The sequence below is a fragment of the Kogia breviceps genome, chromosome 12, assembly GCF_026419965.1.
Source record: "Kogia breviceps isolate mKogBre1 chromosome 12, mKogBre1 haplotype 1, whole genome shotgun sequence".
In the NCBI taxonomy this organism is placed as follows: domain Eukaryota; kingdom Metazoa; phylum Chordata; class Mammalia; order Artiodactyla; family Physeteridae; genus Kogia; species Kogia breviceps.
This window is the reverse complement of record NC_081321.1, coordinates 20,421,475-20,446,388: the sequence shown is the minus strand read 5'-3', so window position 1 is coordinate 20,446,388 and position 24,914 is coordinate 20,421,475. Positions and strand designations below refer to the sequence as shown.

The following is a 24,914-nucleotide window of genomic DNA, read 5'->3' as shown; positions in this document are numbered from 1 at the left end:
CAGGAAAAAATTGTCTACCCGAGAGTTAAGCCTTAATGAGCATCAGAATTCCAGATCGTAGGTAAATAGCAAGCCTCTGAATTTCGTTCTTCTCATCAGTGAAATGAAGATATTAAAGCCTAGTCTGTCCTCATGGGGTTGTTGAGAAGATCAGTTCAGAAGATTAGTGTGAAGATTTAGAACAGAACAATAGCATGATAATGTGTGAAGTAGGATTTAATTGTAAAACATTGCTGTCATGATCATAAAAGTGTTTATATTTTGGTTCACAGGGACTTGTTTGTTTCTGACTCAGTGTCTTTCACAGTGTTAAGCAAATACAGAAAGTCCTTTTTTTGGTAAAGGAATCAAGTGGAAGGAAAAACCTCAATCTATATTCTGAGCACTTAGTATTATCAGTTTCTGCTTATTATGGTGCTTCATCTTTATCATCTTTGCTGGTTTCTAAAAAATTTTTATCTAGCATGCAGCTTGCTTCTCTGTCTTGTCACAGGGGTTACCTCAATATTTGAGTTGTTTTTAAAAATTCAAATGTTCTTCTCTGTTTTAGAAGCATATCTTATAACCCAGTACAGTTTTCTTCCCACCTCTACATTACATTTTTAGTTATTGCTAATGAAAATTAACATTATTTTGGCAAATATAAACATGTTTTATCAGTTTGGGATCACTTAATATATTTTCATACCATTAAACTTATTTGTAAATCTCATTTTAATAATGATAGTATTAACCAGTTGTATGGATGTTATATAATTTATTTAACCATTTCATTAATTCTTATTGTTTAGATTTTTATAATAAATAATACAGTAAACACCTGTGAAATATACTGAGTCAAAACATTTATATTCTCGTCCTTTCTCACACACACACACACACACACACACACACACACTCCCTGTTTTTCATATAATACAGTCACTGATGCTCCCACTCCTGATATTCAGTTGCAGAAGCAGAAAACTGCCCCAGTGCTGGGAGAATACTAGCATGTGTTGAATTTAGTAAGGGACAGTACCGTTTACACCACCCTTGTTTAATGTACTGTTTTGCTGGCAATTTAAAAGATTTCTTGGGTGATTTTGACTACGTGACAATTTTGCCTCACGCTTTGACCGTAGAACCTTGTCCTGCCCAAGATGTAACATCACTGAAATGGAGATTTTTTTTGAATCAAATAATCTGAATTTTTAGTAAGAAGGTTGATGGTTGATGAATATATAGTAATATAGTTAAACTGCAGTTCAAGACAATACATTCAATTTTACTTTTTAATAAACAGTAGACAATCTTTTTTTGCTATAATTATTGCTGGAAAATAAATAGGAACAATGTAAGATGGGGATAGGATTGTTGATCAGGGACATAGAACCAAATAAGACAAAAAGGATTATATAAAGGCAGCCATAAATTTTTGTGGTCACATAAAATAGCAAACTTTAAGGGACACCACATAGACTTCTAGAGCTGTGAGGCACCTTAAGGCTTATTCCCTTCTAGTCATTTCATTTTAGAATTGAGTGCATGCATCCTGTAGACTCCAGGAGGATTTACCTAAGTAATTAGTGGCAGAGCCAAGACTGGGACCCTGATGACCCAACTTCTAAGCCAGGGTTTTTCCACTATGCTGCACTGTTTAAAAAAGAGTCCTGCAAAGACATATCAATGAAATATAAAGTATCTATGAAAATATTACTATACTGTATAATTAATTACCTACCCAAATCATTTATACTTACACTTATTTCTTCATGGTATGAATACTTCAAAATTAAAAGACAGCAGTTTCCTTGTTTCTGATCTGTGCAGAAATAGGTGGCTGCCGCTACCAGCATTGGCTCCATCAAGAGAAAAGGAGCATATTCATCAATACGAAGCCTTAGGTCAAGGTTCAAAAAAATTAACCCGAAACAAATAAGGCGAATCTTTCTTTTTCATGCAAGAATGGCAGAGGCCCTTTTAGGCAGAAGTGTGTCCTTGCTTTTGCATTACTTGAGAACTGAACTATATTGCTCTTGAGAACCTGAATTCAATGTATCCCTTTTCCTATAAGTATATAGGACTTATAGGTTTCCTGCATAATTTTTTTATGACTCAGTTTAAAGACACAACGTTTAAACAATTTGTCTTCAACATATAATTCATCCTTCTGAAAAGTCATAATTTTAATTTTTAATTTTATTTTTTATAGAACTTCTTATTTCTATTTCATATTGATGATATGGGTGAATGAATTAAACTTGCTCTTGGATAGTAAACATAAAGACACCCATTAATACTGTAGCTATATTTAATAGTAATGTAAAGATATGATGATGTAACACCAAATAGTGAAGTAAGACTTCCTATTTAACATTATCCAAGTTAACAAGATGATGAAATTGATAATATCTATTATTGAGAGGATATTTAATTAACATCGGGCAAACTTAGGAAAGGTTTGAAGTTTTTAATTGCTCCGTTGTTGATTTGGTTTGGTTATCTTCACAACGTGCAATGATAAACCTTTTCTCATTTTATCTGTATTGGTTTGGACTTCAGAAAGTGGAAGGAAAAGGTTGTTCCAACCTGTCAAATTTTACTTCTGCCCAAAGTGTTGTGCTCCTTCTTATGTTATTTAAAATGATTCCATAAGGCAGTTTCTTTCATATACATGGAAAAAAATCTATGATGTTGCGAAGAGCAAGCTGTCTTCCCAAAGGTAGATTTGGACATATAAAAACAAAGATGGTACCGTTGCCAAAGAACCTCAGTATGCATTTCTGTATTCTGTATTTAAATTTCTGTATTTAAGTGTAATCTTAAATTTCTGTATTTAAAGGTATTTTTAATTTGAATACCCTACATCAGCGGTCCCCAACCTTTTTGGCACCAGGGACCGGTTTTGCGGGAGACGCTCTTTCCATGGACCGGGGTTGGGGGCAATGGTTCAGGAGGTAATGGGAGTGATGGGGAGCAGCAGATGAAGCTTCGCTCACTAGCCCGCCACTCACCTCCTGCCGTGCCACCTGGTTCCTCACAGTCTGCAGACTGGTTCCGGTCCACAGCCTGGGGGTTGGGGACCCCTGTTCTGCATGGTACCAAGCATAATAAACACTCCAAAACGTTTACTGAAGACTTACCATATATAGAACTTAGAAGATACATGCAAGTATTATATTTATTTTAATCTAGGTAGAGAAGTATATTTATATTTTTTATGAATGTAGAGTAAATTAAATACAAAAATAATTTTTAATGGCCTACTTGTTTAAAATAATATTCAGTAGAGAAAGTCCAGGATAAAAAAATCGAGGACAAATCTCTGGATGTTTTCTGAAAATATCTTTTTCTATTTCATTTATAGTATAATAATAAAAACATTGCATTATTGCTTTTAATATGGAAAATATAATGAGTAATATTTCAAGAGTCACTGTACTAAGGCCTTCATATGCATTATGAATCATTTAATTCCTTGAAGAGTTCTATGAGGTGGGAATTCCTTTATTCCAATTTTTGAGAAGAAACAACCAAGGCCTACAGTTGCATGGCCTAGGTCAGGTAATAGTAGAGAGAAAACTAGGGTTTAAATTCACGTCTGTCTTGATTGCAGAGCTGGGGCTCTTAATCACTCTTCCTCTCTTTTCCTGGAACTGCAAAGAATACAGGGTTTGTCTGTATGGTGTTTACATGCAGATTTGTAAGCCGTGCTGAAAAATTACAAAATGAGAAATCATAAAAGAAAACCACAGACTTTGTGAATAATAGGTTTTGTCAATGACATGCTGTTTTTGTGAGTTTCAGAACAAATAAGACAGTAAAATCGAATCTTTTCCTCCCTTTAGCTTTGTAATAAAATAGTATTTCTGGTGAGCTTTGTCGGAAATCGTGGCACGTTCACCCGAGGGTACCGAGCGGTCATCCTGGATATGGCCTTTCTCTACCATGTAGCGTATGTCCTGGTCTGCATGCTGGGCCTCTTTGTCCACGAATTCTTCTATAGCTTCCTGGTGAGTACATTGCTATATGGATAGTCACTGCTGAAAAAAATACATAGCGCTGCTGCTTCTTATGCTTCTTCCTTTGATTTTTTTTTTTTGTTTAAGCAGAGTCTGGCATTTAGGACAAATTATGTTATTTTTAGACTTGCCTAGGAAAATCATACATTATTATTATTTTTAGTCTTTTTCTCTGAGAAACGACATAGGTGGTGCAATTCTTTATTTTCTCTCTGAGACCCATCTCTTGACCCAGGCTTTGTATAGCAGGCTGCTTTGGGTTTCTGCCAAATCATATGTCCCTTAGAGATTCTTCAACAAGAAAAGGGATGTGCTTTCTTGGTACTGAATTCATTGTATTTATTTATAACAGCAAATATTCTGTGTATCTTTAGAATGGCATATAAATAAAATGAGGGGGAAAGCCAACTTAGCAAAAAGGTGATGAGTTGTTTTAAGGGCAGTCTTATAGTTTTAAATTTAATATGTCGTTGTTGTTAAGTTTATTTACATATATCTATTCATTAAGTGGATTTTCAGATTTCTTCTAAAGTTGCATTTTGGTTTGGGTTTTGTTTGTTTGCTGGTTATCAGTTTTTCTTCCTACATATATGTTCTATAGCCATAAACCAGGACAGGAGTCAATACAACTATATGGTAATGTTTTGAAACTTAGAGCATTACCAGGTTAGCATCATGATGCCAGAGGAGCAATTTATTTATATATTCAGCTCACAGTTGGTATGCAGAGGAGAACACTACCCAATGCAATAATCCCTGAAAACAAGCTGAAGATCTAAAAACGTTATGCTGACCTGGTTTGCTTGGGTCATGAGGGGCAAATTCATTGCCTCCTGCTTCCCTGTGACCTAGCTCACCCATGTAGGAAGATTAAGTAAGAAGCTAATTTTCTGTTTACCCTAAAACACTTGAAAGAGCCACAGTGAAGAGCGGATTTGTCCCTTATCAACATAAGGATACAAAATTATCTTTCAGCCAGTTAAGTTAGATTAGTATTCAGCCATCAAAAGTAGACTTTCTTTTCTGATCCAAGGATCCTAATGGATTCCTTCTTTGCTCTAATTCACCACAAAAATTGCATTTTAAAAAATCTGCCTATGATATGTAAAGGTCTATTATACCCAGCACTTTTCCCTGACTGTAATATGTAATATTTATTATAATGTTTTTGTACTTCAACCTGCTTGTCTATAAAATGGATAGGGGTAATATGAGAGACTAGTAATATCAAGACCCATTAAAGAAATAATATGAAAAACATGTGAAATGATATATGTAAATCTTCGTTATTTAAGGAAAGGTTTTTGACAAAATAAAGGTGTATTTGAATTATTGTATGAGTTATTAATAGTAATGTTACTTTTAATTTACGTTAACCTTTATTTCCAGTTGCATTTTTCTCTCATCTTTTTCAAATCATACAACACTTATGCTAATTTGTTTTCATTGGGTTGATTAAAAAAAGGATATATTCCATTTTCATGTTTAGAGGACTAGAAGAAAATTTTAACGGACATAATGTCAAAATGGTATTTAAATGTATTTTAAATATATTTTTATGTTTTAAAAAATATATGAATTTGCATTCCCAGTTGTGTCCACAATTGCCAATCCTTTAACCAGTAACAGAAACCACACTCTAGATTTTCCTTTGAGAAATAAATGGAAGGAAGCGTTCACCTGTCCAACATCAATACCTTTGCATTCTCAAGATTCTGATTCCATGGGTATGGAATAGGGCCCAGGAATATGCATTTTCATCAAGTATCCTATGGGCTTCTAAAAACTATAAACTTTCGTAAACTATCCAGAAATGATCTGGAACCATTTCCAGACCTTTTCTTTAAGCCATTGTTCAGCTGAGGGAAAATCTCCTTTCTGTCAACTAAATGCTTAAATAAGTTAAATAAGCCAGGTCAGTAATTTGGAAGCTGAATTTGCATTACTTAATTTGTCTTTAGGGAAGAATAGGACTTTGTTTCTAAAGGTTGTATCTCGCTCCAGGAGATAAACAGATAGCAAAATAGTTAAACATGTTTTTGTGTTTGACCATCAAAAAACATCAGTGTCCTAAGGTGAGCAAACAAGTTAATATATTTACAGCAATTATTTGCAAGACTATAGTTAAGTTGGAAAGTAACTGTATAAGCCTCAAAACTCTGAAAAACAGAGTACAAGGCCCTGGTGTTTCTGAAGGGATGAGTGACACTGGTATTAATCATTTCAACCATCCCAGAAATTTTAATCACTCCCCATAGATAGCAGAAAACAAACCCAAGTTATTCCAACATCAAAAATACTATTCATTTCCAAACTGATACTTATGCCTTCGCTAAAGTAAATGTTAATATTGCTTTTAACCAACTTTTAATAATGAAACATGTAGTTGCGAATGTATAATTTCAGCTTTAAATATAGCAATAAATAAAATTGTTCTTAAAGTTGACTGCAGATAGCAAACACATACCTAGGTTCTTGACTAGTGCATATGGATTTTCTACTACTAAACACAAAATGGATAATAATCCATTATCCATAGAGGAAGCGAATTAACACTTGTGAATTATATTTCTGTTTATACTTCTGTTTCCAAAAGTATATACTAAAGTAATAGGTTTTGCCCTGAATCTACCTGTTTAGTAAGAAAGATGTTTGCATTTCTCAAATATTTTTAAATTTCATACCTTTTCTATTTTAGTGGGCTCATAAAAGTGAATTCATGTCATTTCACCTCTAATCCCTTGATTAAACAATCTGTTGAATGAATCCTTCAATTATTCATCAGTTAGTTCCCTAATTCAGCATTCTCATGTTAGCCATTTTACATATTCTAGAAGCAACTGCAGAATATCAGAAAGACTAAAAATAGGGAATAAGTAGCTAAGTTGGTTATGTATCATATTACAATTTTTCTAAATTCAAATTTGAAGCTATGCTATTACCATGTCTTAAAAAATTGATATTATGTTGGTTATGAAACCAACAGATGCACATTATACATTGTGTTAGAGTTATCTTTATTCAAAAACAGTTTATTAATACATTCAAACTGGAGAAGAAATACATATTTTGGTTCATTTTTAAGGTGTTATTTATACTGTTATTCTTTCACAGATAAAATGGCCTGCATTTGTATTTGTGATTACCTTTGTATTTATTCACCCTTTGCTTCATTGCATTTTTTTCCTTGTTTTTGTTCTCTTTGTTTTTGTAGCTTTTTGATTTAGTATATAGAGAAGAGACTCTGCTCAATGTCATAAAAAGTGTCACACGGAATGGCCGCTCCATTATTCTAACTGCAGTCCTCGCCCTCATCCTTGTCTACCTGTTTTCCATTATTGGATTCCTTTTTCTGAAGGATGACTTCACTATGGAGGTGGATAGGCTGAAAAACAGAACTCCCCTTACAGGTATTGCTGTTACCACTAAATGAGCTTGCTCTGATGGTGGCTCCAACTGGTACATTGCTTGCTAAGAGGATCACAGATGAATGATGATGGAGGCAATGTTTTCTTTCATTCCTTTGAAAACATTTTCTTGTTCACTAAGAGCTCATGAGTGTGAAATACCCCTATGCTGTATGTTAGCTGACAGTGTGCATAGGAAAATCTTCATACAAGAAACATCACCTGAGCTCAGTCTCAGTACAGAAGTTTCAACAGTGTTGACTGTACTCCCGGGGACAGTTGGCAATTTCAGTGCAGGGTAATAGCTTTGGAATTCCTTCTCTTGGGGGATGTCTCCTCCAAGAACTTCCAGCATCGTTCACAACCATTATTTCATACATGTTTGCTCACAGTACATTATATTATACTTGAATAGTTGAAAAGTATAAATGCTTTGATTTGGAAACGATCAGATAGTCAGAAAATTTGCTATAGAAAAATGCTCAAAATATTGTCATTAAGGAGCTCTGTCCATGAATATGTGGCTGTCAGAATTTCTGTGTGATATTTATTTTTGTTTTCTGAATGATTAGACATCACTCATTTATACTCACTGTGATTCTTGTGGTATGAGGGGTGATTCTTTCCATCTTACTTTGGATTTTTTATTTATTATGCTCCCTAATGGTTTCTTCTTTCCCCCTTTCCTACATTTTGTTGTTTTGGTTAAATTTTGTTCTTAGTCTCTTTCCTCCTCTCCTGTTTTGCTGGATGGACATCGCAGTTCTGCACTTTGCTGGTAGTTTCTCTGGGTAATTCCACTGCCTATGGGTTGCAGAGGAGGGAAACCACAAAATGACTCTCTCTTTCTTCAAACCATCAAATTTAAAAGCAGGATTTAATGACTGGTGCTTTTAGAATATGGGATAATTAAGTGGCATTTAGATCTATTATTTAGTCTAAGTAATCAAGGCACGGAATAGAAACATCGTATACATAGATTGAAAGTTGTTAAACTTGAGGCTGAATTTCAGACCTAGGTAGTAGTCTTTATTCACAGACACATGGTATATTTTCTGTTATGGCCTTTCTTTTTCTCCCTTAAATGTTACTTTGTCTAGAGTTTGTTTTTTTGTTTGTTTTGCGGTACGCAGGCCTCTCACTGTTGTGGCCTCTCCCGTCGCGGAGCACAGGCTCCGGACGCGCAGGCGCAGCGGCCATGGCTCACGGGCCCAGCCGCTCCGCGGCATGTGGGATCTTCCCGGACCGGGACACGAACCCGTGTCCCCTGCATCGGCAGGCGGACTCTCAACCACTGCGCCACCAGGGAAGCCTTGTCTAGAGTTTTATAGGTGTAAATATTTGGAGGAGAAGCTCATGTATATAAATACCTCCAAAACTCCACTTGTACTAAACTATCTACAAATCATAAACTATCTGTTCTCAAAATTCTTTGTCTTAATTATTTACTAGGCATGGTCACATTGAGTTATTCAGTACAGAGTGAGTCTGACACTGAAGCATCACAATTTCTGAATTCAAACGTGTACAGTCGTTATTGTTTTATGAATCTTGTAGTAAATAATTTTAATTGTGTTATTTAAAAAGTAAGTTAGTGTCCAGAGTTATGGATAAAGAAGATGTGGTACATATATACAATAGAATATTACTCAGCCATAAAAAAGGGATGAAATGGGGTCATTTATAGAGATATAGATGGACGTAGAGACTGTCATACAGAGTGAAGTAGGTCAGAAAGAGAAAAACAAATATTGTATATTAACGCATATATGTGGAATCTGAAAAAATTGGTACAGGTAATCTTATTTACAAAGCAGAAATAGAGACACAGATGTCGAGAACAAACGTATGGATACCAAGGGGGACGGGGGTGGGGGATGAATTGGGAGATTGGGATTGACATATATATACTATTGATACTATGTATAAAATAGATAAACTAATGAGAACCTACTGTATAGCACAGGGAACTCTACCCCATGCTCTGTGGTGACCTAAATGAGAAGGAAATCCAAAAAAGAGGGGATATATATGTACATATAGCTGATTCACTTTGCTGTACAGTATAAACTAATAATATTGTAAAGCAACTATACTCCAATTTTAAAAAAGTAAGTTAGCATCACTATATTATGAATATATTTTCTTTAGAAATATAAAAAAATCTTCTTTCCTGTTTTTTACAAAATAGGAAGCACGAAAGCTAAAATGTCAAGATCTTCACTAAAAATATTTATACATATTTATATTAAAAGTTGTTAAACAAGAGAAAGCATTTGTAAATACTATAAAAATCTGGCATACAAGAACAGCTAACAAAGTTAAACTCTTGGTTCTTCATAGACTGAGAGTTTTTGTTTCATAGAGAGTATAGTATGTGGTACCATGCCCTGGAAGAAGCACTCATATTTTCATAACATTTTAAATTTAATCCCTAATACTATATTTTATGTCTGTGGATAGCTGGCATAAAGTTTATTCTTTCCATTATTCAAAACAATTTTCTCCCAAAGTTGAGTGAAATTATCAAACATAATACATCTAGGGAGCAAGTGAAATTGGGAATGTAGAAGTGCACAGTTCTTCAGTGAATGTGCAGAAATCAGTGAACAAAGAGAGGAGGCTGAGTTTCTAGAGCTGAATGGCAGGAGCATCACAGGTGGATATGAGAGCAGAGAACCAATAATTTGCAAATGGCCTTGGGAGTTTAGGCCAATGCATATCCCACCTCTGGCACCAGTGGAATCTGACTCTGTAGATGCAGGAGCCTTCACTTGCTGGTGTTCTGGGGAATCCATGTCTTAGACAAGCCCAAGGAGTTGGCGGAAGGGTAGTGTTGACAAGCAGAGGTTTCAGCGTCTCTCGCACTGCCCCCTCTTCCCCATCCTCAGTGGTGCCCTCCTGTTTCTACCCTCATTTCCTCTCCCCAGAAAACGGCAGAAACTTCCCAGGTGGCTTCCCCCTCCGCTCAGCCCCTCTTCTGCTTGTGCAAGTCTTTCATTCCTACCACAGTTCTGATTCTGTGTCTTACGGGTTTGAAAACTTTACTGGGCCCTGGGCTGGCTGTGGGATGCTTGGTTTAAAATCATTAGCCTAGAAGCTCTGCCTTGTCTGTGCCTTTGCTGGTCTCTGTACCTTTTGTCATACGATTGTACCTGGAATTGCCCCCTTTACCCTCTACCTCATCTTCCTGTGTGTAAATCCTGTCTCCTCTAGATGGATCCTTCTCCAAAAACCTTTGTTTTTTTCCTTTCTAGAATTCACCTCTCCCTCTCTGAATGCACTACCTCACTTTACATGTACCCCACTCCCTCCATTCAACTATAATTATGTCTGTACTTCTCTGTATTCTCTAATAGATTGTGGGTTCTCCAAGGCCCTGACTCCAAGTCCTCAGAGCCTAGCACAACATCAGTAAATATTAATTAACGGAATGGCTCCTGGGGAACACTCAGGAACCCCACCTCTCTGACCACTTGACGCTCGCTCCACCCCATGATATACCCGTCCTTTCTGCCATGCTGCCCCAGTCAGGGCGCGGGGAGGTAAAGTTTGCGGCTTCCCTTCCTCATGGACACGAGCTGTCTCAGCTCCAGGGCTTGTGTTAGTGGCAACTCCAGTCCCGGTCTCTCTCCTCATCACACGTCCAAACTCCAGCCACCATTCCCCACTTCCGCCTTCACCTCATCAAACAATCAGGCTAACCTTGGTGGGTGCTGCCCTGAAATGCACTTGAATATTTCTTCAGTACATAAAAATGAACTTAATCCTCTCCCCTCACCTTCCGGGACTTTCCTTGGTGGCTTCGTGTGAAAAACAGGTTTGAGAGGAACAAACCTCTTCATGTTGTATTTGTTACTAACAACAAAATTTGTTATATGAAACTTGTTTTACACAGATAAGGTTACTAGTTTCTTTCCTATCGGGGCCAGGGAGATAGGGGGTAAAGATGGATCCTTGGGGGCTAAGGAAGAAAAGATCCTGAACAGGGATCTGGCAGAAGATTCTTGCTTCCCTGAAAAGTTTGATGTCCTATTCCCGGGAACCCACAGTTTACCGTTAAGAGAAGCCACCTCCTTCTCGCTCTACCTCAGCCATGGGCACCAGTGGCTGAGAGCTCAGGGTTACCAGCTACACTGGGGGAACATGTTTCTGGCATTTCCAAGCCAGAGCCCTGAATGCATTTGGCCATGGCAACATTGGTATACATGGTGGTTAGGGCCTGCAGTGTTATTAGTAGTTTATGTCAGCCACTTTAGAAAGACAGAAAAGGCTTTTAGTGGGTTGGCCCATGAACCTATCATCTATTTATAAAATTGATTCAGTAGGCAAAACTGTGTTCGGAGTTCTACCCTACCTTAACTAAAACTTTAGGAACACAGCTAATTTGGAGTAATAGCACCTTTTATTTATGTGCCTTTGTAATTCGTCTGCTCATTTCTTGTCACTTGCATATTTGTCTCTATACCATGTCTCCATTGTGTGTTCTCAGGTAGCAATGCAGTTCCTGCTATGACTTTCACTTCAATCCTGGGAACATGTGAAAAGGACAACTGCTCACCCACAGTACCAACTTCAAATACAGGTCTGTAAGAAGGGCTCCAGGACAGCATGAACTCGATACTTCTGAAGTTAGGTTTATTTGATTAAAGTTATTATAGGTTAGAGAGTTGCTCTAAAAATTTCATGGTGAGTTGAAATAGAAGAATGGAGGGTAGGAGAACCTAAAAGTTTCAAACTAGAGAAAGGATTCTCATATCCATCATTTTGTATCCTCACCCTGTTCCTTACGTTATTTCTAATCATGAGAATTTATCAAATTTACCCTGTGGTACATGCTGCTAAAAATTCTGTTACCATATTGTAAAACCATACCACACTAAGCAAGACCCTTTCCACTGTATAGCCTTTAACTAAGAATATATTGCCTTTAACAGAAGAATCCATCCTTTAACAAAGAATGGAAAAGCATGGGTTTAGAACTCAAAAGGCTTGGTCATAATCCCTGACCTGCCACTTTCTAGGTCTATGTCTTGCATATGTTATGCAAATTTCCTGGACTTTGTTCAGATGGCTTGTCCTGAAAGAGAGGAAGGAAGGAAGGGAGGGAGGGAGAGAGGGAGATCTATCTAGGAACATAGCTAGGTAGATAGATAGATAGATAGATAGATAGATAGATAGATAGATAGATAGATAGGGCATATGATACTTTCCCTGCCTCCAAAGGAACAAATGGAACCATGCATATAAAAAGAATTTTTTAAACTCTAAACTGTTCTCAAAGGATGTGGCAGGAATTTGGAAACAATGGCATGTGTGAAATTTAATGAACTGTAGAAGGACTTAGTGATCTGTTTCCAGAAGCAGCAAAGATTTAGGGAGCATTTAGATATTTCAAGAGTTCTGTGTATAAAAAAGGAATAGATTTAGTCTCTGTTGTGTCTACAGAGGGTAAAATCAGACTCAGAGAAAATGAGGGAAGCAAGAGTTAAGTACAGCGTAAGGATGGATTTCCCCACTTCCAACTGGAAGCGCATTGTTTGGTCATAATGGTAGAGCCTTTTTCCCCAAGTTGCCTTTTGCCTTAAGATGTCGGACTGTTGCTTGAAGTCCAACAAAAATGGACAGTCTCTTCTACTGACTACATGTTTCATGCTCTATGACTTAAAGGGAGAATTAAACACATGCATATGTTCCATTTCCACGTCCCAGCAGCTCAGGCACTGTGAACAGCTGCCACTCAGACTTCTTTCCCCCCTGACCTCCTGGGTACCCAGTTCAGGCCTATAAACCACAAACCAGCTCCTCTACTTGTGTAGCTTTACCATGCTCTGAAGTTTCTAAAATCCCCTTACATGCATCCTCTGGCTTATATACCTCCAATTTCTTCAGCTTCCTCACATATTCCAGCAATGACTCTTCATGTAACACTCCAAGGCAAGAAGTTGAGTGGTGTGATCATGTTTAGGATAGTGCAATTTGCAGTCACACCACACTCTTGACCCATATTTGACTGACTCTTGGCTAAAATGCCATTCTTCACTGGTTCAGCTGTCAAGCCATAAATGCCTGTTCTGTGCTCACATAATTGGGAGTTTGGGATTTCAAGTATAAAACCATGCATTTATGTCTATATATTCCTGCCAACCCATAATCCCAGGCTGTCCCAGTTTGTCCTGTGAATAGAGGAGGGGCTTCTCTTTTTTTTTTTTTTTTTTTTTTTTTTGCGGTACGCAGGCCTCTCACTGTTGCGGCCTCTCCCGTTGCGGAGCACAGGCTCCAGACGCGCAGGCTCAGCGGCCATGGCTCACGGGCCCAGCCGCTCCGCGGCACGTGGGATCCTCCCGGACGGGGGCTCGAACCCGTGTCCCCTGCATCGGCAGGCGGACTCTCAACCACTGCGCCACCAGGGAAGCCCCGAGGAGGGGCTTCTTGACCAGTTGATCTCTAGGTTTCAGGTCTCTTCCAGTGCTCATGTGCCATGAGGCTCATGGTATCTTTATGGATCCTGATTCTATTCAGCAGAATATTCGTTCTCTCTCATGTCATCCTCAAGTTTGATAAGCTCTAGAACATGGGTTGGCAAACTTGGGCCGTGGGGAAATATGAATTGTCACCTGTTTCTGTACACCTCTCGGGCTAAGAATGGTTGCAGCTTTTTTTTAGGTTTTTTTTTTTTTCTTTAATGAAGAAGATGCAATGGAGAATGTATGTGACCCACAAAGCCTAAAATATTTACCATCTGGCTCTTAACAGAAAAAAAAAAAAATTTTGCCAACCTCAAAAGATTTTCATTAAAGGTGTTAGAAATGCTGCATGGGGACAGTGCTAAGGACAGAGTCCTTTGGCGTGTGGCCACCAGAAACATGCTTTCAGATTAACATAGTCATGTTTTTTGCATTATTCACCCACAAAGAAATCTGCCTTAAAGAAACTACCATTTATCCCATGTTCCTCCTTCTTTTAAAAAATATCTCATGAGGCTCCTTCTCAAAGCCTCCTTGCCAAAGCCCAGATACATAAAGTCTGCCAATATTTCCAATGTGAGGTTTGTCTGAACCCATACTGGCTTCTCTTGATCCTGACTCCTTCCCACACTATCCCTTTAATGAAGTATCTTATCTGGGGGAGCAGATCAATCTCATTTGTCAGCGGTTTGCAGAATTTGTCATAATCTCAAATTCAGATATGCAGATGTTTCACTCTTCTTCCCATTATCCACGATTCAAAAAATCACAAAGAGCTATTTCAAAAACTCAGACATAGTTTAAGTAGCTGGCTAGAATTAAATAGCTCTTAAGATCTGTGGGCCACCTTGCACATCAATTTATTGTTATAAGTACTTATCTCTTTTTTAATTCAACATTCGTTCGCTGTGACAGAGTATGAAAAAGGGTATGTTAAAAAATTTACTTTCTTATTAGCACGAGCATTTTAACAACATGGTCCCAAGTAGAGTAACCCTATTTCTGCCTTGCTCTTCTAAAAATTATTTCCTTTTTTGAAAAAAACAAATACACTGTAACAGTGGTTTGATTTTAAGAGTCAAATATTGGTTTGCCAGTGAACCAAGAACAAAGCTAGCGTTCCTCCTGCTAGAGTCTATAAAGGCGGCTGACCCAGGGGCCCAGCGCAGCAGCTGAGCCAGCGATGCTCATTCACCCCTCCGCATCCAGAAGCCCTAAGGTACAGTGAGGGAGCTGCTGAAGTCCCCTCTCTGAGAATGAGGTCCTCTAGGTCATACATGTATGGACATATCCCAGGACGCTGCCACCCAACTCTGTGCAAGTCTGCAAAGCTTAAGCTTTATACAATTTCCCAGGCATTGTTGTAGATGCTTAACCAGGTATTCTAGTGTAATTGTTTCATACAGTCTTACTCATTGTGACATTTTGATCTTAACATTTAACAGAATGAAGTGAGTATTTTTGTAAAATAGGAATTGAGTTAAGTCAGATCAGTACAAATCCTCGATGATGATGATGATATTAATAATTATAAAAACTCTGTGTATTCATTCATTCATACGGCAATATTTGTTGAGCCTCTACTATGGGCCAGCCACCATATTCAACACAGTGTTGAATAAAAAAATACTCCTGGACATTATGAAACTATAAAATAGTGAGGGAAGCATAAAAAGTTACAAAATACGGTACTGCAAATGGTGCTATGATAGGTAATCACAAGAGAGCCTAGCTGTAGATAAACAGAGAGGCCCTTCTGGGGAGGGATTATTTAAACTGAGACTTGGAGGGTGAAAGGCCAAGAGAAAGAAGGAGCCGTTCTGGGCACAAGGAACAGCATGAGTGAAGGCCCTGAAGCATGTCCAAGGATAGATAGACGCTGGTAACTATCCTCATATTATAGGTAAAAACACTGAAGGACAGAGACACTAAGTTCACAGCTAGTAAATCAATCTAGATCTCTGATTCCAAGGCCTGTGCTCCAAACTTCTAAATTTTCCTGCCTCCTAATTAAAGGATTAATCTCTATAAATTATTTCTTTCCTAACCAAGGTTGAGAGATGGTTAAAATTCTGCCTAGTATTGCCTTCCTCATAGAATGCTTGGATAGATGTTCTTTATGCATATTGTCTTCTGAAGGCAATTTCTTAAAAAAAAGTAAATCTTCTCTATTATGTATTCATTAACTGGAGTTGATTCTCTCCCCTCTTCCCCTGCCCTGCGGACATTTGGCAATGTCTGGAGACATTTTTGGTTGTCTTAATTCTGGGAGGAGTTTTACTAGCATCTAGTGAGTAGGGGCCAGGGATGCTGCTAAACATCTCACAATGCAGAGGACAGCTCCCCCCCAACCAAGAATTATCCAGCCCCAAATGTCTACAGTATTGAGGCTGAGAAAGTCTGTTCTGTCACAAAGTCTGTTTGGATATTGGTTTATACCTCCGAATGCAAACGCATTAAAGACTTCCCATAATACTGCTATCACCCGTCATTTTCACCTAATACATTACACAAAGAACAGAACTTCCCTTTTCCCTGTGGACAAAAGGGGACAATTCTTCCAGGTGTATTGCTCCAGGGGCAAAGTCTGCATTTTTTTTTAGGCTGACCTGAACTGAGAGCTGTGGGTATGATTTTGCAGAGAAAGCTCCCAGATTAAGGAGGAAAGGATCCCGGAGGGATTTCAGCACTGGAGGTGTGACAGAGACGCTGGTAGGATCCAGAGATGGTGGCAGTAGCTTTTCACGATTAGGGATCATTTGTAAATCAGTATTAAAAACTACAGGAAAGCCTGTATTAATCTGCCCTTTCTTCTGTGACCTTCTTACATTTGACATGGTAAGTGATAAAATCCATTTGATTGAAAACTCTGCAGATCTGACCTTGTAACCCCTGCCACCTTTAAATCTTGGCCATGTGTGTCTAACTGCAAAAGTAGAACGAAAGCCAGAACCTGGTGTTTGTGGGGCAGCGTGCATCCCTTAGATGTAAAAATAACTTTGCTGTGTCTAAGACCAGGATGAAATTTGAATTTGCGAGCCCTAACGTGCATTTGTGAAGGCCTTGGTTTGTTACCTAGTGGACAGCAGGTCCACATTGCAAAAGGCTCAGACATGTGCAGTAGCATGATAGCAAGCCTCGGGGAGTGAAAGGCTGAGCAGCGAGCTCCTGAGGAGGCTCCATAGGTGCGGGTAGAGTCATCCTCCCAGAGGCAGCGAATTCTCATGGCAACTGGCAACTGACTGCAGTTGAATAAAAAAACAGAAATCTTTTATTTCATTTGCTGCAGACCTCCCTGACTTCCTAGACAAAAATGTTCTCCTAAAAAAAAAGAAAAACCCAAAACTGATTTTCTAGAAAAGTAAGGCATTTCTGAGGCAAAAAAAAAAATGACTTGCAATTATTTTCTAAGTAAAAATCATTTGAATGTACAGGAAAAAATAGGTTCACACATGTCTGACATTTATGAGTTATTCAAGTTGAATATATTTTGGTATTTTACTTTAATAAAAAAGAATGATGTATAGCAGACCAGGTCAGTCTTGATGTCACTCTACCTTTGACTTCCTACTGGGTGCCCCGTGTTTTAAATTTTTTTTTCCTTAAGTCAAAATCAGCAATTCCATATTGAGGTGATTGTGATTAAAGGTCAAAGCCAAGAAACAAGAGGGTCTCAGTTGTACTCAGAATTTCAAATATGTCTCGATGACAATCTATTGCTTCTAAGAAACCATTTTAAAAAAAGGAAAAATTTAATACTTAAAACAGAAAAAAATGGCATTAATAAATACTTTTATTCATGCAAGTCCAGAAAAATTTATAGACTGACACCTCAGATCAGGGGGAAGTATGTCAGAGTCAATAGAATATATTTTTATTCCTTTCCTCATATGAAACATCCCTATTTTGAATTAAGAAAAAATCCTTTCTAATACTCCTAAACTGAAAATGAGGATAATTTAACCTCATATTGTTTAAGTGTAGAATTTGTTGGTTATATTAAAACTATAACTTTGCGTGAGATTTGACAGCCATCTATCAATAGTAATGCTAATTAGGATACTTGGAATTTATTACACCCTAAATATATGCCAAGCAATGTTCTAAGTTCTTTACATGAATATACTTAGTTCTTTTAAAATGTCTCCACATTCTATTTCCACTAATTCTTCCTTTATGCATGTAAACAATAAGCACGTGTCCTCTCACTTCTTTTATAACCACCTCTGTTTTCATCATTACCCCTTCGCCACCATTAGCTAGATCATTGTTCTTGCACCTGAAATCTTTTCCTTGCTACCATCTGTTCTCTTTCTTCTTATATACACTTTTGGGTCCTAATTGAACTTTCTTCTGCATTCTCTTATCCCCCCAAACTAATATCCTATTAATCTCCTTCCTTTCAGTACTAAATTTTTCTATAAAACAATTGACCTACACTCTCTCCTTCAATTTCTGAATCAACCATCTTCTCTTAAACTATTTGCCATCTTCCTATGACATCTTCCTATGCTTTTCCTGATGACCTAATTGTTAAATCCAGTGACCTTTTCTTGTTTCTCATTGCCTTTGACCCTTCTGTAATTCTGATGTTTTTTGATACTCTCTTCATCTTTAAATTATTGTCTTCCTTAATTTTGGATCACAGTACTCTCCCAGCTCATGTCCTCTCTAGCCTTTTAAAAGTCTTCTTGGGCTTCCCTGGTGGCGCAGTGGTTGGGAGTCCGCCTGCCGATGCAGGGGACGCGGGTTTGTGCCCCGGTCCGGGAGGATCCCACGTGGCGCAGAGCGGCTGGGCCCGTGAGCCACGGCCGCTGAGCCTGTGCGTCCGGAGCCTGTGCTCCGCAACGGGAGAGGCCACAGCAGTGAGAGGCCCGCGTACCGCAAAAAAAAAAAAAAAAAAAAAAAAAAGTCTTCTTGTCCAATAAACGTAAAGATCATCTGAGATTCTTTCCTTGTCTTCATCAAAGCCCCGGCATCCAGTTCTTCCTTCCAAATGGTCTGTTTCTGTGGTTTAGTGAGACCATCCTTTCCCAGGTCACCGCTGGCTGGAAGCTTCAGTCTGATACTTCACGTTGCCGTCTCCTTCATACCGAGTCCCGTCAGCTCCCGATCTTTCATCCTTTCCATTCTCACAGCCATTACTCTGTTGGAGGCTCATAGCACGTCATGCCTGAATTATTGCAACTGCCTCCTAAGTGGTCTTTCTACCTCCAGTTATTCTCTCCTCCTCAATTTACCTACTCTATCACCACTAGGCTACTTGTCAGAAATCACTGCTTTGAATATGTCCTTCCCTACCCCCAACTCAAGATGTCCACGATGCTCCATTACCTGCCAACTAAAATCCAAACTCGCTAGAGCTTTTCCGAGAGCTGCCAATTTATCTCCAGCCATGTCTTACACTCCTCTACATACTGGTATTACTGGCTCTTCATCATATTAGCAATTTTTTTTAACTCTGGGGCTGTCTGCCCGTGCCATGTGCAATGCCTATCTACTGCTGTCTTAGTCCATTGAATATTCAAGGCAAACTCAGAGTCTGCATTCAATTAGCGGGACTCCCTTCTCATTATCCTTAGTATTAAAAGTTCTCTCTCTATTTTGATCTCTTTGCACCGCTCTTGTGGCTTTTATTGTGTGTTAATTTGTCTTGTTATTTAAGTTCATGTTTTATCTCATACTGCTTTGCCAACTGGATGCTAAATCACCCTTCTTCTGTTTAAAATTCTCCAGTGACTCCCCATAGCTTTCAGGATAAAGTTTAAACTCTTTAGCTTGGTGTATGAGTCTCTCCATAATCTGGCCCCTACCTGCTTCTCCTCTTACAGCTCCCGCACTCATCTGCATACCCCAGAGGCCCTGGCATCCCAATCCACCTGCCGTTTCCCAGACACTCCAAATGTTTTTTCATGCCTGTTTGCCTTCGCTCATCCCATTTTATCTGCCTGGAATGTCTTCACTGATCTTACTGGCCAACCATGCCCTCTTTCAATATTCAGCCCAGGTGCCCCCTCCTTTAGGATGCTGCCCCCGACACCCCAGCCCATGAGATGCTCATCCATCCTGCCTGCTTAGTACCCATGGTACTGCACTGCCTTTGTTCATCTGCTACCCACATTTCCAAGGGAACCATAAGTTCCCTGGGGGCTGCAGCACTTTCATCTTACCGCTTGTATTTCTAGCACCTAATGCAAGGGCTCTTGATATATTGAAATGCAGCAGATTTGGCATGGGGAAAGCTGGCTATGTAGGTAGGTCTCCACAAGGTGGCATTTATTTAGGTGAATTCCTCGTGACTCAGGGCCTGGCTCTCAGCCTGAAGGCCTGGGAACTTGGCTTAACATATTATGAGTAGATCCGTCTCACAAAGGTAAAACCTTATTAACCAAGCTCCTAGAGGCTACTGTGTAAAACTGGCATGCCCAAGCACTAGTTATGGAGTGAGTGGACCGGACTATGGCTGGCATTGACCCTGACCTGGGCACTCTCCCCCTGTTTACATGTCACACAGGAAGCCAATTCTCTCTATGTATTTGCAGCCAATCAATTTTATTTCACAATGGCTAATCATGTGAATTGTGTGTGGATTTTACTAGCTCACCTCTTCTTAAAGAGCAAACAACCTCACTTCTGAATTATTGGGGAAAGATGGGAGTACTTTCCTGTAGCTTCCGTAAACTGAGTCATCTGGCACTTAATAAGTCTTTAGTAAACATTGGTGTCATATGACCAGGTAGTTGCTGATTAAATAAATGAATGCAGATCCTGCCACTAGATAGAAGATTGATTGAAAGTCTAACCGTGGCAAAGTAGTATATAGACATACTGCACGTGACAGCATTGCTGGAAAACCATATTTCTCTTCGAAAATTCCCTTAACTCTCTTACACATTTCTAGCTCTTTTCTTCGCAGTCTTCCTAGCCATCACCACCACCAGGTGTCGGGGACCTAACCGAGCACTTTGCAGACTGAGCTTTCTCACTGTCTTCTCTGCCTTTCTTGCCTCTTCTGCTGTTCTGAGTGCTGGCACCACAAGCTTTACTTCTTCCTCATTTCTCCTGTCTCCAAAAGCGGTTTTTTTCTTCTACTTTCTAAGTCAGAATGTGCCTTGGCGCTCACCTCTACGCTAAGTGGTCAAGCACAGACTCTGCTGATATCTTTGATGCTGCATTTGATCCTTGCCCATCTCTGACTTCTGCTCTCCTCTTGAGGAGTATGTTCTAGAAAGAAGCAGCTCTGAATAAAGGGAAAATGCCGGATCCCTCCGTCCATGTGATGTGAAAGTCAGCTTACAAGAAGAAAATCAATCTTTTCATGACAAAGTACCAGACGGGCTATTTGTAGTGGATCAGGTACACAAAATTATCAATAGAAGGATTCTTCTTCTTTTTCCTTTGGTGGCGGTGGTTTTTACATTCACGCCATGACATGCAGACTGGCTACACCATTCCAAAATTCAGTGCCACTATGGTTCTTTAATCTTGTAACAAGAAGAGTACATGTCTGCTTACTTAATTTAGGAAATCCTGATTCCAGTATCCAATTTGGTGTGAATTTTTTATTATTTTAAATGACTGAGAGGTTACTACCATATTTGGTAACTATATCTTTAAACAGAATAAGACTAGGAATTTTTCTGTCACATTATATTTTGTTATCTCTCTCCACTTGTCCCTAAATATTTTCACATAAACACATTCACATAAAATAAATTATTTACATGAAATAAACTGTTTACGTAAATGCATCGTGCTTCTTATCTGTAGCTGCATGCTGGTCATTCAGAAAGCTTAGACACTTACTAAAGAAATGAAATACTCTTTGTCCCAATTTGTGAGCCCTTAACTTACTATGCATATGCCAATCTCTGTACAAAGTGTTTTACATTCCTTAAATATAATCCTTAAATAACCCTCTGAAGGGTTTAATCCTTAAACAGACCTCCCCATTTTACAGATGAGGACATTGAGATTAAGTAACTTGCCCAAGTCCCAGTTCTGGAACAGAGTAGAATTTAAAGCTGGGTTCACCTAGCTTCCTTGTACAAGCTCTTCTCCCCCCGCAATACTTTTACTTCCTGGTTGAGTTGACTGTGTTTTCAGAAGGTCTTACTGAAATCTCCCCACATCACGACGATGCGCAATGAATATTAGCTTTCTTATATTCTGTCCCTTTCATTCTGTCATTCTCCATCGATGGAAGAAAAAAATGATTTGGGGATATTGTATGCGTGCTTGATGAGTCTGTGTCAGTCACAGACTTCATGGGCCGCCGCATGGAAAATAACGTGTTATATCCCTTCAGAAAACTGTGTCCTGACACAGTTATAAAGAAATAGCTCTTTGACAGTACATAAGAGTGAGTTTTAAAAGCATGAGGTTGCTGTACTGTTTGACTTGCTTGTTTTTGTAGCTGCTGAGGAATATGAAGATGGAATTGAAAGAATGTGTGACACCCTCCTCATGTGCATTGTGACTGTGCTGAACCAGGGCCTCAGGAACGGCGGCGGCGTGGGAGACGTGCTGAGAAGACCCTCAAAAGATGTAAAAGCTGGAGAAAAATGGTTTTTCAAGAAGCACATAATCTTGTTTTAACCTTTCTTAACAGCATTTACAATATGGTTTTTGTTTCAGGTATCACGGTAGCCCTTGAAACCAATTCGTTGTATACTGGGATTACATAGAAACAGCTAATGTCCTAGAAATCTATGTAATGTTAGTAGGGTCGTGATCTCTGTCCACCTTTGAACTATATATTCCGACTGTAGTCTTTATGGAGGAGTTGATTGTTTCGTAAATAACAGAAACCAGGCTGCCTTTCGTCTATCAGGTTTCTCAGGCATGAAGATTTACTCTTTGCCTCTGAATAGGAACGGCCTCTATTATTTATCCACAAGGAATATCAAATCTGAACAAATTCTAACAGGATTTTGTATATGCAAATGGCAAGCCTGAAAAATTTCTCATTGGCTACAGCGTCTCAAGTGCCACTCTGGGAGCTTGAATAATCTCAGTCCTCCGACAGGCCAGCCGTATCACGTTGTCCGTTCATCTCATGTTTCCTCATCTATGAAACATCTAGGCTATCTGATCCCTAACGTGTATTTTAATACCATTTGTCAAGTAGAAATAAGCCTGAGTTGAATGTACTTAACTCTATAAGGCCAAGAACAAAATCGACTCCAGAAATGGACGGATCATTAGATCCTTCTCAAATCTCTAATCTCTGACCTTTGGGACTGGTATTTGTCTACCTTTTGTGCAGCTTCTGGGATTCGGGCCCACTGCACCAAAATGCATTTAGCGCAATGACATGTAAAGTGGATTTTAATACACAGTAAGTCGCTCCCTTGGAGAGGAAAAGTGCAAGTCCTAGGGAATGGAAGGGGTCTGGGAACATACTGGAAAGTTTTCCTCACAACACTTAAAGAAAACAAAGATAGAAAGTGGGTCTTATTTTTCCAACTTGGAATACTATTCATATTTAGCAAACAATGATTGAATATATTCTTTCTGCTAGACAATATGCTAAATCAACATGCCTCGAAAATGTGTGTGTATGTATATATACACAACGGGGTTTTTTTTAATGTTTTAAAATTTTTTATTTCAGGAGCCCTTGTTTGCTGCCCGAGTGGTGTATGACCTTCTTTTTTATTTCATTGTCATCATTATCGTTCTTAACTTGATTTTTGGGGTTATCATTGATACTTTTGCGGATCTCAGAAGCGAAAAACAGAAAAAAGAAGAAATTCTAAAGACAACCTGCTTCATCTGTGGTAAGTGTTCTAAAGATACTAAAATAATAGAAAAAGAAACTGCCCAGTCGAAAGGAGGGACTAGAATGATTTTTGTTTGCCATGCTTTGGGAAAAATTATTTCAAAATGAAAGCTGGGGGCTTCCCCGGTGGCGCAGTGGTTGAGAGTCCGCCTGCCGATGCAGGGGACACGGGTTCGTGCCCCGGTCCGGGAAGATCCCACACGCCGCAGAGCGGCTGGGCCCGTGAGCCATGGCCGCTGGGCCTGCGTGTCCGGAGCCTGTGCTCCACAACGGGAGAGGCCCCAACAGTGAGAGGCCCGCGTACCACAAAAAAAAAAAAAGAAAGAAAAAGAAAGCTGGACAAAATTCAGATTATGTAACTGAGCGTTGGACTGGGATACTCTGCTTCCAGAAAAAGCAGAAGAATTACATCCCAAAGCTAACTTGTCATTATTTCTGCAATTTGTATGATTCTCTGACTGTAGTATGTGTTACAAAATACCAAAAGGTTCCACCAGCAAACAGATTTTTAATCACAATAACATATTGATTAAATAATAGAATGATTTTCATTTTATTTTGTTAGGTTATGAATCCACAGATGATTTTCCCAGCAGCTTGAACTTCTACTCACTGGCAGCACTTTGTCTTTGATTCTGAATTGTGCTTTCTCTCAGTTTCTGTCACTCTCTCCCTCCCTCACTCTCTCTCTCACACCCCGTCCTCCTCTTCTATCGTTAGCTCTCTCAAGCCCACCCAACCTTCTCTTTGTCCTCAGTATTTCCTTTGGCTCTACCCTCTGCTTCATAGACCTTAGCCTTTTCTGGCTTTAGTCGTCTCTGTAGCTGGCTTAGTCGCCCTAGGATCCTTCCCCCTCCTTGAATAATCACCAACTCCTGGTGATACTCACCATCTATTTTTCCATGTCAAGCTGAAGAATCTTTTTGATAAAAGTCACGAAACAAACATAAGGGCCTCACTACGATGTTTATTCTATATAACTTAAACTGGACCCGCAATAAATCCCCTTCCTTCCATGGTTCACCTTTTATCAACTGTCTCATTTCCCTGAATGGTTCTTCCAAGCCTTTCCAACATCCCTCCAACAGGTGGGAGTATGCCAGATATTAACCTGTGATCATGAGCTCTATTCCAAGGAAACAAACAAATGCCCTTTGGGGTGTCCACAGTCTGTTGTGGAATACAGACACAATAGATATCAGTGCTATCTAATGCATTAAGGAAAATGATGGAGAAGTTTACAGGTTGTTAA

At 39.0% G+C, this 24,914-nt stretch overlaps 1 protein-coding gene across 2 annotated transcripts in view; it reads left to right on the top strand.

The window, feature by feature from the left end:
• ITPR2 (inositol 1,4,5-trisphosphate receptor type 2) overlaps window positions 1-24,914 on the top strand; it is a 526,733-nt gene that overhangs the window by 437,152 nt on the left and 64,667 nt on the right. For both annotated transcript variants that reach the window (XM_059081164.2, XM_059081169.2), the window contains 5 exons: window positions 3,831-3,995; window positions 7,219-7,414; window positions 11,904-11,996; window positions 22,295-22,425; window positions 23,495-23,660. In XM_059081164.2, coding sequence (XP_058937147.1) covers window positions 3,831-3,995; window positions 7,219-7,414; window positions 11,904-11,996; window positions 22,295-22,425; window positions 23,495-23,660 — 751 coding nt within the window. The remainder of the gene's footprint in view (window positions 1-3,830; window positions 3,996-7,218; window positions 7,415-11,903; window positions 11,997-22,294; window positions 22,426-23,494; window positions 23,661-24,914) is intronic.